The sequence below is a fragment of the Athene cunicularia genome, assembly GCF_003259725.1.
Source record: "Athene cunicularia isolate RWA chromosome 8 unlocalized genomic scaffold, athCun1 chr8_part1, whole genome shotgun sequence".
Classification (NCBI taxonomy): Eukaryota; Metazoa; Chordata; class Aves; order Strigiformes; family Strigidae; genus Athene; species Athene cunicularia.
This window is the reverse complement of record NW_020799109.1, coordinates 35,113,200-35,127,388: the sequence shown is the minus strand read 5'-3', so window position 1 is coordinate 35,127,388 and position 14,189 is coordinate 35,113,200. Positions and strand designations below refer to the sequence as shown.

General features: G+C 34.2%; 1 protein-coding gene across 2 annotated transcripts in view; it reads left to right on the top strand.

The window, feature by feature from the left end:
* Positions 1-14,189, top strand: part of BRINP3 (BMP/retinoic acid inducible neural specific 3) — a 243,663-nt gene that overhangs the window by 158,422 nt on the left and 71,052 nt on the right. For both annotated transcript variants that reach the window (XM_026854113.1, XM_026854115.1), the window contains exon 5: positions 13,436-13,541. In XM_026854113.1, coding sequence (XP_026709914.1) covers positions 13,436-13,541 — 106 coding nt within the window. The remainder of the gene's footprint in view (positions 1-13,435; positions 13,542-14,189) is intronic.

Sequence of the window (14,189 nt, the reverse complement as noted above, 5' to 3'; positions counted from 1 at the left end):
GACACAATACATCACAGCAGCTGCAGCATGACACTTGTAAAAGGATGTGTTTTAGCAGCCTTTAATACAACAACACTGTCGCATATTTTCAGCAACGTGCATAGAGGAGTAATGAGTGCAAGAAGTTATAACATCGCCAGCTAGTTGGTAACACAGCACAAAATGCTTTCAAAGCAACAAAATAGCATATAATAAAGATACTAGAGTATGCATTTTGGAAAGACTTTATATGACTCTTCTTCACTTTAAGAAAAACAAACCACAAAACAACAACAATAAAGGATAGACCATATGACATGATAGACCATAACCATTTGTAGGGCTTTGTTTTATCAGTTTATCAGTTATGTAGTTTAGTCAAGAGAGAAGGGTAAAAAAAAATCCCTAAAGACTGCCAAACCCTAAGCAGGTTATAAATACCCATGTTCAAACAAGAGACTGTAAGAGCACTCACAGAGCACTTGTCATCACAGTTGTCAAAAACCTATAATCAATTTATACTACACTGCCCTAAATGTTTTTTTTTTTTTTTTTTTTTTTTTTTTTTTTTTTTCCCTTAAAAACTGAAATTAAATTAAATAAACCCAGAAAATGGAGAAGGGCTTTAATACTGAGAGATGCACAATGAACATATTGAACAATGCAGTTAGAGCAGAGCATTCCAGCACTAATTTTGGAGGCACTCAGGTTTGTATGGATTTTAATTTTGTCTTTATTCTGGCAGTGCAGTAGTTTGTGTATGGACTGAGAAACTTCCTTTGTCACTCTTCATGTCCTCCACTCTCTAGTTGACAGCAAAGACTATAAAATTCAGAGAACGTTTCCCTACCTCTGAACCCTAAAAAATATGAGATAGCGTATATCAACATGTATGAACATGGAAGGTCAGACTGGAAAAGTATCTCAGGCCAATAGACAGTCAGAAGAAATAAGCTTAGGGAATAATAAAAGACTGTTGAAAGGTTTCAGTGTTCATATTATTTTTCCTATAAGATTTATACCCATAATATATTTTCACTTGGTTTGCTGTTATATATTGGGAATAAAGCTGCAATCATCCTCTTCAATCTACTAATTTAATGGTAAAAAATACTACTGAAAATATCCTTCATATGAGAATCCTTTATAGGTAACTGATTCTGAGAGTTACATCACTGCTGTCCTCTGCAGCTCACAACTTTTTCTACCTATAGAGCTTTAGTACTTCACCAGGATTTACATTTCTGACAGTAAAACTATAATGTAATCTTTACGAAGATAATGCTTATAATGCCTATATATGATGTGGCAGAAGCTGGGTTTAAGAAAAGTTTCATTATTCATCCAGGAGACTTTCTATAGTACTGAGTGATCGCAACAGTGTTTTCATATCTCTAATGTCTGAAAGGTTGGTAATCTCATCACTGTTCTACAGAATTTATTGATGAATCAAGTAAGCAAAATAAAAAGCCTTTCTAATTTTGCATGGTGAGATCCTAAATTTGTGCAACGAATAAACTCCACTGCAGTCAAAGAAGCTTCTTCACATGCATATTGATATCACTGAGATATGGGTTTTTTCCATTCAACGTCAACCATCTTCCTAATTTATCAAACTGTTAGTCAGTATCTCTTTCTAGATTGCTCAAATTAACCCCCTCATTCCCAGCAATAGTTAATATATTTCATGGTCTTCAGATAGCCTTTCTTTGATTTTTGTTAAAAGTAATATAAAAATTAAAAACAAAGAAAAAGTTAAAAAAAAAAACAAACATAAAAGAACTCTAGTGTCACAGATATACTAGTTCATAATGTTCCAACATTTATAATAATTCCACTAAATAGAGGATATCAGTATATAGTCTCCAACCTGGTATGTAGATTTATAAGGATATATAATTGTATCTTTTCCATGAGTACTTAGAGCCTTGAAAATAAAAAAAAAAAAAAAAAAAAAAAATTCCATGATTTTCCTACAGCTTTTCATCAAATCCCTGATGTGTAAAAGTAAGTGATGATAAAGTATTGCAGATAATAGAGGAAATATTTTGAAGAGGACCATTACAATATTTTTTCTGTTATATTTTACTCTATTTAAGTAGACTATTCTTATTATGGTTCTGTTTGAAATACGACATTCACAGCAACACTGAGCCACACATATCATTGTAAGGAATACATACCCTATGTTCCTTCAAGTATAGCATTCTATATACTTGGTTCAAGTATAACTCTAAAATGTGTGGGTCTGCTTTTTTTTTTTTTTTTTTTTTTTTTTTTTTTTTTTTTTTTAGGATATGCAGGAGGACTGAAACATTATGATTTTATTCTACACTTGAAAATTTTAATTTGATGGTAAAGACCCATCCATTAAAATGATCCTGTAGAAAGGAGTGGGCATATTGCACAAACAGAGCTGTAAACTATCACGCTGCTTTTTCTCAAGGTAAAAGGCAAGGCATTTAACCTGTTAAAATTCACAGCATCAGGAGATGACAATGCTGAAAAGACAATAAGGAAAGTTACTTAAGATAATTGAACAGAATTTATCAACAACTTTGGTGTTAGTTTATACTGGGCAGGATCTGCCCTTTCTTCATGAAAATATAGAGAGCTGGCAAAACTATAGTGTATGACATAAAGAGTTATATACTACTACCAGAGTGTAGTAGCTTAGAAAGAATTGTACACCACATACAAACTAAACATTCTAATAAGTAAAAAGGCATGAAGAAAATATACAGTGACATATGAAATTAATCCAGATATTTACATGTGTAAGACCTGTAATTCAAAAAGCAACTTGTGTTAAAGGGTTTTTCACCTACCATATCATGAAAGGAGCTGGGTACTTAGATATCTCTAGAAATTTTCTAACTTACATGGTAGTCCACATGGAAACAAATCAAAACCTGCAGGAAGCAGAGTTCCTTTCAATTCTGATCAGAACAAAGCCCTTCCATGGGACTCCACAGTACTGATAATAAGCGCTACTCTCTATTCGTTTCCTCCTTCTTCTGAACTTCTCTCTTCCCCTAGATTGTCATACTCATAGCAACTCTAGCTCTCTGTTTTTCTATTTTTTTTGGTTGAAGAAATGCACTTGCCTTTATGATAAATCAGTCTTTGCCCTAGGCATTGTGTCATCTATGTCAGGTTCAGAAAGAAATTAATAAAAAAAGCCCTTGGACAAGATTCTATATTCTAAACATTTTTCACAAAAGTTATATCAATGCAAGATCTGTAGTAGGACACATTCATGTATGCCTTAATGAACAGGCCTTGATATTTGATAGGGCTTTCTATTCCCATGAATCAGGATGATTTGAACAATTTTCCAGCTAGGCACAGCGGTCTGTCTGGATAACATTGTCCCTGGAGCCTAATTCTAAGAGCAGTCTTCCATACATTAAAAATTCTCTTTTTGTTTAGTTCATGAAATAACTATTGAGAATCACTCAGTTATTAGCCAAAACTTTCCAAAGAGCAGTCAGTTTTTTCATTCATGAGTCTTTATAAAAGGTGAATGAGTTAAGGTCTAAAAACAGTTTGATGAAACATGCGCAATGCCATGTGCCAGAGGTATTTTCACCTGTCAAAAGCATGGAAACCTACATGGTGCAAATCCAAAATATTCCACTAAATAGTATTGATATACATTGGGGAGGATCTGTTTTTTTTGATGAAAATGTAGGCTCTTGGTATGTCTACAGGCATTTTCCATCCAGAGGTAATTCTTTCCCCTCAAGATGGCTTTTTTTGTTTGAATTGTTTGTGTTTCAATTTTGTAATGGTCTTTATCAGTGTAAATTTACAGAAATACTTGAGTACCATTTAGTATGCTTGCAGTTATGAGTATTCTGATTATTTAATCAAACTCAGCAAACTTATGAAACCAGATTTACTTTTGATCTTCTGAGTGAAACACTGGACTCTGATTGGAAGTTTCCACCTCCTGATGTGATGTGCAGTTTTGGACAGAGATGCTCTTCTTCTCTCTCACTTATTGTGTGTTCATTAAAACTTTAAGGGATACAATGAAAATATATTTTGGTACCTACACATTCCCAGTTCTCATTCACTAAAGACAGTTTCTACAGTCTTCAGACTTTTGAGAGTTTGATGTTAAAAGTTTCTATATTTAAGGTTGGGCATAACCAAAATCACCTTGGTTCTTATGTCAAGGGTTCTCCACTTGACTTGTGCATATGTGACAGGACTTAGTTGTAAAAGAAATGATCTTTTTTTCCATGTATTTTGACAGACCAAATCTGAAAGATCAGACTGTATACAGAACACAACTACCAACTGATTTCCAATACATTTTGACTGAACTGAAAAATCTGGATTCAGTCCTCCTTTCAAATCTATAGCAGACAGGCAATAGAACTATTTGGAATACAGTTGGTCCTAAGAATCAAAAAGGCAATAAAAAAGGGAATTTATTCTTTGTTGGTAAGAGTATTAGGTGTTTATGGTTTATTTTTAACCATTTTTCTTTCCCCTGGTTCTTCTCTTTCCATACTTTTCTCAATATTTTTTCTTTTTTTCTAGAATAGTAGTTATTATCACATCAGCAAGTTTTCTCCGAAAAATGTTACCTGAAAAGTAATTTTTATTTATATTTATATATAATTATTAAAATTATTGTTTGGTTCATAATAGAGAGTTCGAGGTAGAACTGTGTGAATGTTTATATCTTAATCAAATATACCCTAAGGTTTGGTGTATTTACCCTCACCTTGGGCTTGCAGCAAAGTGACAGAACATACAAAGCTAATACCCCAAATAAACTGCTTCCTTTCCCAGTCATTCTTACCTGGTGCTTCCTCAACTACTTCTGTCTGAAACCAGCCTGTGAATGTTGATGTTTCTGCATTCCAGACTAGCAGCTGGGATAGAAATAGGGAGACCTGGGACACATTTTTGCTATGAGTAATTTCCATATGAAGAATAAACATGGTAAATGAGGACCAGTTTTATTCTTTTCTGGCTGCTGGGGTTTAAACTGTTGCAGACTAGCCCTGAAACGTTTCCTTACCTTTCATCACTACAGTGAATTCAGAAGTAGTCTGTATGACAGTGAGCCAAAATACTACTAAGATTCCCTACATCTTGTGAGAATCTCACAAGTCAAGTCCTCAGAACTGCTTGGATGATAGAAAAGCTGTGGCTTGTTTTTAAAAGTAAGAACCCAGCACTCTTGAATATGGCAATGAGTTCCTGAGTGCTTACATTAGCTTTGATTATGAGCATTGCTCCTTTAAGTCACTCAAATGATTTAGAAAACATCAGCAAATGTGTATGCTTCAGAATAGATTCAACACTAAGTCTTTTGTGGTTTACCATGCTTTAGCTAATTTGTTACTGGTCCTTGATCGGAGTTTAAATTGCAATTGCAGATAAATATTTGAAGTTGGCTTTTGTTTTTCCTATCAAGTAATATTTAACAAACAACATGTACATATAGTTTAAAAGGTAAGAGCCAGAGATATGATTTCTGAATCCTGTCTGTTATAATTTATACAGTGAAAAAGTTTGCCAATCCTATTGGCCTACTTTGGGTAGGAATCATATATTATATAGCCAAGCACTATGCATGATACACATACTTACTGCAGCAATATTTGGAATCAGATTCCAGTCTCAGATGTTCCTTCCATGTCTTTTCATAAATTTGTAGGATTTAAAGGTGAAGATTTGCTTTCACCACAGATTAAACTGCGTAATAGTAATGGAGCAGCATAACCAATCAAAGTTATAGAGCAATACACCTCAACTAGACCTAACACTGAGGAAGCATCCATATGATTCTCTTTTCTAAAAAAAAAAATATCCAAGCATTTCCCTTTAGTTTGAATATCTGATAGGGATTTAATGATTAAATTATAGATCAGTTGTAGTTAACTCTATAGGTAGTCCTTCGAATATGCAAGAAAACATGTGAAAACCAGCAGCATACAACCAAGAGTTTTCCAAAGCTATAAATTGAGAGTTGGCAGTACCAATGAGACATAAAGGGCAAATGTGTTACTATCATTTATTAGAGGAAATAAATGGGTGGGAAGGAATGAAGACAGAACCTAAAAATCCCTAAAACCATATATGTGACCCAGGCAGAGAGCAAGCCAGCAGACATGCACATTATGGACAGTAATGTGATTTCTTTTGAGAGGTTAGAATGATAACCCCATAAGGGTTTGACTGGAGTAGAGTAAAATAAAGCAGACATGAAAAATGTCCTGCTGCAGATGACACAGTAAGTGAGGTACAGAGTGTTAGGAATTGTAGCGCTATGGACAACAAAAATAAAACAGGAATTTACATGCACTCCAGGGGTAGAAATAATAGATCTGGAAATAGCTTAAATTAGTAAATTTTTACAGATAATATAAAAAATAATATTGCAACTAAGTTTTAGAATTGCACAGAAATATATAATCACAGGTAAGACCTCCATGGAAAATCTGTTTCTTAATGAACCCTTCCTTATCACTTTGATTTTTGACCTTAAAGACTTTAAATTCTTTTAATATTATTTTCAGGTCCTAATGTTAACCTTTAGCACCTATATTTTCTCTACCACAAGATATTCTTATTTTTTCTCACAAAATATATCTATTTCAACCTGTCCAATTTAAAGGTAAAATGTTTCTAAATTATCCAAAGATTCACCTAGACTTTCTTTTTCCTGTTGTTTCACAAAGAAAAAGAACATTTTTAATTTTACCCTTATTCAGGAAGAACTATAGTTTTTTATTCATACTTTCCCAACCTAAGAAAATGATTTTTCATTCAGCTGCAATAGTATTATAACTAATAATATCTATGAGTCTTATAAATAAACAAATCATACTATCTTCTTGAAGTTAATGAGGGAACAGTGAAAAATCCCAGTAGCTTCAGCACTGCATATTACAACTGAGCCATTAAGATATAAATCATATTCCTAATACTTTTGGAAAATCTTGCATGGGATTTTGCAGTTGAGCTAAATGTAGGGAGATGGTGTTACAGCATGTGCCCCAAGATACCTTTGGAGTTTTTTGTCCTTTATATAGTAATGGAGTTATGTTTGGAAAAGGATGGAGGGTTAGGAATTGGGCTTTACTTCAGAAGGCATCTTTGGTTTTGCTTTCTGCAGATACCTTGATATTTTTATGAACATGAAATATTATTTCAATTTGTATATGTGCTGTCCTCTGTTTCTAATTTTATCTTTTTAACAAAATGTATAGATTTCATTTATTGTTTGTTGCTCATCTGTCTCTTTAGGCAATAAAAGTGGTGAAAAATTAATATTAATAGTCATTTAAATAAGATGTAGGAAAGAAAAAGTATCTAATTGTAAACTGAAGCAAAATACTCAGCTTTTATTATGTTTTTGCTAAGTCTATTACTTCGCTATAAGAAAACTTCACTCTCATCTTTTCTTCAAGATTAATTAAAAGAGATAACTTGTTCTTTTTGAGAATGCCTGTCCTTATTCTCTGTAAGAGGCTGATGCACTCCTGATTACTGAAAGTGCAGGAAATAAAAGCTCTGGTATTGCTGCCCTGACTGTTTTTTTCAACAGGCTCATTTCCTACAAACTTCCCTGTTGCTTTACATATGGATCCATAGGAACATGGCACCCAACATGCACTGGATTTAAAATATCCCAGCTGTGTCTGGGATGCCAGAACTGTCAATGTTGCCAGTGTTTTCAGCTGGGGTAAATCCTCACTTTCCATTTCCATAGTCTCAGGAGTGTTACACAGTCTGCAGAGTGAACAGAATAAGTAGTAATCATTTTCTCCTCCCTCCCTGACCCCTGTCTCAAGTAGCTTTAGAAGTTAGTTCAACCACATTTCTGACAGTTCTGGCTTCTTGTCTAATTTTCATGTAGCACAGCATAGATTCAAAGACTTGTTTCAATGTTCTTGTATGTTGTCCTAGTATTTACAGATAATAAATTGCTCTCTGAGACAGTAGAGAATAGACTTGAACAGACTAGTGATTGCCCCCTATCAGATGAACCTAAACAGCCTTAAAAAATCATAACACTTTACAAATATGTAACAACAGAGCAGAATTCAGATAATCTGAGTTCATTTCCAATTCCTAGAATATTCTGATTTCCGAGGTATTTAATGTTTTATGGAGGGATAACACATTTCCATTTCACTGTTGCAATGTAGTAGTCTAGTTCACAAGTAAATTCCTGAGTGTAGAAACAAAAGAGAGTGAATGGAGGGATTATACTGATCTCTTGGGAAGTTTTATTGCTGCATTCAGTAAAATTGAAAGTCATCTCCTTGCCCAAAAACATGAATGAAGTAATTATTCCACTGCTAATGGAGTTAATGGAAATTTTGCAATTTATTTCATTTACAGAAAGATCAAGTTTACTGTTCCTGTTCCATCTTACAACAGCGGATGATAGAAAAATATGATGGGAGAGATTCCAGGTCTCCTGAGTTAGTGAGCTCTTCAAATTGTCAGTCCTGTGCTATCAATACTGCTGCTAGAAAATGTGTTGAACATGTCACATGTCTATGAGGTATTATTTTAGAATGCTGACGATTAAATATTTTAATATTTTAAAACATTAATCCAATCCCTGACATTGTGGGTGCTGTTTGCCTTGTACCTCCTTCAGAAATGTTAATCTGGCTGGTAACATGATAAGTGTCAGTGCTTGAAACATTCAGAAGATTTCACTTATTTTAATTAATAATTAGTGGGAGTCTTTTAATATGCTCAATGACACAAGTAGGGCAGCAAAGCAGCAACTATTGTGTGGTAAAGCAAAGTGCTGAAAGAAAAGTGCTTTTGTGAAAAACTGTCTAGCCTGGGGAAAAAAAAAAAAAAAAAAAAAAAAAAAAAAAAAAGTTGGCAGGAGGTCCACTTCGAAATAGAAAGTACATTTAGTTCCTATTCATTTGATCAACTTTTTTTTAGGTGAAATGAGCACTGACTGCAGAATATGCAGGAATGACAATGTGTGGGAACACATGGGCTGGAAGACAAGTCCCGAAGGTGAGGTTGATAGGAGAGTCACACAGGAGAATCCTAAAGACTTCTGGTTTTTCCCTGCTCCATACTTTTGCCCTTTCTTCTGTCTGCACCAATCGTTCAGAAGAGACCTTCTTCCATGAATAGTCATGTATATATGATGAGTTTGCTAGAAATCATTATTTTAATGTTTAAAATATTAAAGAGGTTTATACACATATGAATGCATTTCCCTAGTTTGAAGTGAGTAGTATTGTCTCATCCTCCTTTGTATTGGCTTAGTTATCTTCCTTCGAAGCCAAATAAATTTTTTAATGATCTTGCTGAAAAGGATAGCCCTTTATGCAAGACAGCACACCACCTTTGCATGGGCATGTAGTTAGGAATATTTGCTATGTACATTTAAAAGGATGCACCAGGAACAAACTCTTTGCAGAAATATATTTCCCTTTTATTAGGAAAACCTATAAGGCTTAATTATAATGGACAAAAAAAGCACACTGTTTCCCAGGGAAATACTACCCACTGATATAACAAGAATTCAGCCGTGCTTAAGTGCTAGGAGATATGTTCTCAGTGCACTTATAATCGGGTCGTTATCACCATGGTTATGAGATTTAACTGACTGAAAACTGTAGGCATTTGTCTCATTAATGCCAAATGTTACAGTTTATTTCTGGGAACTGAAAACCCTGCTGCCCAGGGTTCTGTTCTGTGATAATCTTTGAAAACAAGACACTTGAGAATAGCCTGCCTGGTTCATGTCAGATGGTTTCACACATATTTTGCTACCGGTTCTTAGGGGGGTTTGGTCATTAAATAACTTTGTTCTGTGGTATTTTGCTTTGTGAGTTAGCGTTCTTTATGGACTATATGTAGTTCTTATAAAACAAGTATGTGGTTAAGATGCTGTTTGCTGAAATGCAATCAGTTCTGAACTATGCTAGCCTCTTAACATACCCTATATTTAATTCTACTTTTCCCTCCCCTCTTTCTGGTTTATCTTTTTTTATACACTTTCAGACAAAACACTTTTCAGCTGTGATCTCTGGACTGAATATAGTCACACTTCTCTGTCTGGAAGATAATTAAAGAAGTTCCAGTGCCCTTCCAATTTTATTTCTCTTGCTCCTGAAACAAACAAACAAAAAAGTAAAATAATCAGTGATTTCACTAATACTTGGATCAACCCAGAATTAATATATTTGGACTATTTTTTTTTCTGTAGTCTTCTTAGTTATGAAAATAAGTTATCTCTAAATAAAATCCTTTCATTTTATCAGAAAATTTGACAGAAAAGTGATGTTTTCTTTAATGAACTTCTCAAATTTTTCTTCTTATTAACAATCTTTGTTGAGTAGGATTTGTAAGGTCTAAAAATGCATACCTAACTACCTTGTTTTGACCTCTGGCTAGAAGTGTCATCCATAGAACATTAGAGTTTTGATTATTTTTACCTGCTTTATTCTTTCTTTATTGTCTATTGGAATTTCAGTTTTCTTCTTGTAATGTATTTTCTGTGCAGAAGCTAAAAGTACCAGAGCAAAGGAGTTGACAGTGCAAGGTGAGGGTACTTGGAAAAATAAAAGAACGAATAATAGAAATATATAGATTTGAGTGAAAACAAACCTTGAAAAATATCCTTATTTATTGCTCTATTTATATATAATTATTTATTATTGCTATTGTTAGAACAGTAATTTATTGCTTACCTATTACAATAATGAATGTTTGTAAATCATCTCAAAACCTAACTGCACCCAGGTTTTTTTCATATATGTAATTTTCTTTTAAATCAGTGAATTTATATAACCAGTTTCTAAAAGTCAAAAGAGCTATTTAATGATGATTTTTCCCCATTCTGCTTCTTGGCACACCTAAATACATCAAATGCTATCACTCCCATAATCAAAACAGTGGCAGTCTCTATGTTTTTCATAATTCAAATGAAGAATAAAAAAAAAAAAAAAAAAAAAAAAGGACACAATAATGATAAAGATACTCACTAACCTTCCTTATTTTGTGATTTCAGGAGGCATAAGAATGTTAAGAATGGATAGGAATTGTAAAATTGGCTTTGTAGTTTATACATTTCATATAACTTTATGAAGCTGCATTGCCTTATACACAAATAGTCAAAAAGAATAATAAAATACAAATAAGATAACACAAAAATAAATGGATCTTTAAATAAAAAATTGCATGGAGAAATGCTGAGCATAACGTTTCAGAACTAAAATAAAACTCATAGCAATAATCACCTCTCTTCTGGTTATTTACCTCATTTAATGTAGGTGACATTGTATAAACAGATTGGGATTCTGTATATGGGCTGGGGGGTACTACACGAAAAATGAGATTTTAGAATGGAATTTTAGACCACTTGTTGGGAGAGGGAGAGGACTGAAGGATCATAAGTAAATTAAAATTTCCTTTCCAGCCATGTCCAAGCCAAATCTAATGCCCGTGCAAGAGTCTTTGTGCTGATTCAAAATGATTAAGCAAAAAACCATAGTAAATCTGGCCCTGACATAAATATTAAAGACTGCCAAATACATGCAGGAAGGAGACATTCTGAGTCCATCTCATTTCCTTGCATAACTGGCACTCTGCTAACAGGTTTGGCTGGAGCCCATTCTGTGTGTCCTCTGCACTGCCTGCTGGCATTGCAAGGACTCTCCTTCTCCTTTCACAGGAACACCAGTTCAAAGTGACGGAAAGATGCCAAGAGCTTAGAATAGCCTAAGATGTATTTGCTTTGTGAAAGTGCAAACTAAATAAAAGTGCAATTTAACTGGAAGATGTGAAATCTCAGTGGTTTCAAGAATACCATGATCCAGCTGAAGCCACCTACACATGCTGGTGGTAGCACAGACTGTAAGAGAGCCAGGCTAAGAAACATGAACATTCATGGGTTATTTTAGCAAACCTTCATACTCTTTTCAAAACAGATTGTTAAAAATAGCAAACTACCTTCTGTTCATAAGAATTAATGTTAGTTGTCTGTTTGCATGTCAGATAGCTGCTTGGTGGAGGTGTGTATTTTGGAAATGAGCTCCTTGTCCCTGTAATTTAGACATACTCTTCAGGAGATCCAGAGGTGAACACAATACTTGAAGTAACAGAAAATAGAAGTGGTTGTATTCAAAACTGAGGCAGATCACCAAATAAAGGTAAATCTGGCCACAACCTCTGAGATGGTAAAAAGAAGAGAGTTAAGAAGTTCCAGGATAGTGTCTGGGAGCAGTTTGTGAGGGGATATATATATAGAGGGGTTGGTTGTACTTTGGCAGTAAAGGAGACTGGGACTGTATCCCATGGCCATCATTTCCTTGCTCTGGATCTGTTTGTATTACTTTTATTGCACTTCCACATTCTTCTTTCTGCCTTGTCTTGGTATAAAGGAGAAGGAACTACATAACCATGAATTTTCTATAGCACCCAATCCAGTTTAAAAAAATGTGAGATCATGGTATACCCATCCATCCTAAACTATCCTAAGTGTTTGTAATTTTTCCTTGAGGCAAACCCCCTGCCCTTTAGGCATCACAGCATTGCTTCTAAAGCTGCAGTGCTTCATTGCTGAGAAACTACATTAGACCCTATTTTTTTTTTAGCTTAGGATAACACACAAAAAATAAATTAGCCTTTATAATTATTTTGTTGATACTTAAGAATTATCTGTAATAATCCATGAAGCATATAAATCGCTTGTTTGGGGGTTTTGTGCAGGTTTTGTTGTTGTTGTTGTTGGTTGGTTGGTTGGTTGTTTTTTGTTTGGGCTTTTTTTTTTTTTTTTCAATGTATTTACTCATTTAAATAACTGTTCCTTGACAAGCATAATCCTCAACTGTTAAGTCAGAGCTCTACTTGTGGTGATTCTGTTTTAATGAATTTAGCTGTATTTTTATTCTGTCGTCATGTTTTTGGTGATTACAATAGGCAGGATGTCTTTAGTTTTATGCTTAAACTTATTTTAGGCCTTTTCCTGATGAAAAATATCCCACTGCTACAACCATTATAAATACAGCTCATAAAAGGTTTTTACTTCTAAATCCTGCTGTGCTACATAGGAAAAGTTTTTTCCTGTGATTTCAGCAAGGAGTTGCCATGTGCACAAGTTTCACTAGTGAAAATCACAGTCTGCATTTTTATGAATGATGTTTAGTAAACCCATTCTAATTCCCATAGCTACCAAAAAATAAAACATCTTTAGACTGTTGGTCAGCTAAAGTACTTGTAAGGTTTCTCTGCAACAGAAATAACATTCCCCAAAGTTTGTGGTACTGGTAAAACAGTGCAGTCATACTTTTCATACTTAAATCAAGCTATTTCACATTAATTAAATCTGAAATGTACCACCAGCTGAATTAAAGGGAAACTTTATGAAGTGAGCTTCTGAACTCCTCAGTCTGTTTTGAATAATACAGCAAATGCTTTTCCATTCCCTTACCATCAGGTAACAGAAACGCGGACTGGTCCTCTTGGCTGCAGTAACTATGACAACCTAGATTCTGTCAGCTCTGTTCTGGTTCAGAGTCCTGAAAATAAGATTCAGTTGCAAGGTATGTAGATGTAATTTCATTAATTTTTTTTTTGGAAGGAGGTGACATTTATCACACTATTTGTTTTTCTTTCTTCCACCTCATAAAAGGTCATTTTCCTTATTTTTTTTGTGTGTGCAGTAAGTACATTCTAGACAAAGTGAAGGAAATGTCAGTAACTCATGTTGCCTTTAAATGGAAACAATTTCTGTACACATCACGAAATAATTTGAATAATGCTGTTAACATTTTACAACCCTTTTTAGCAACCACTTGCACACCTTTTAAACAGCCTGAATTCCCATAGATTCCACCAAGCAGGGAGTGACATTTAGTGTGCTCAGCCTGCTTTGTACATACTGAGTAGTAGCTTATACCTCATGCATTTGTCCCACTAAAATGAATGGAGTCACCAGAGGAGCAAGAAATAGATTTTCCAAAGACTCTAAATAAGGAAGAGTGCAATGGTTCCTCCTGGGACTTTTAAGAAAATGTAGGCATCTCACTCATTAGATAAATAATAGTAATTATACATTTAAAAAAGCAAATAAAAACAAAAAAAAAGAGAAAGGAAAATAAAAAAGACGAAGAGAAAAAAAGGAAAAGGAAAAAAAGGAAGAGGAAGGGGAAGGGGAAGGGGAAGGGGAAGGGGAAGGGCTGTCTCTTATA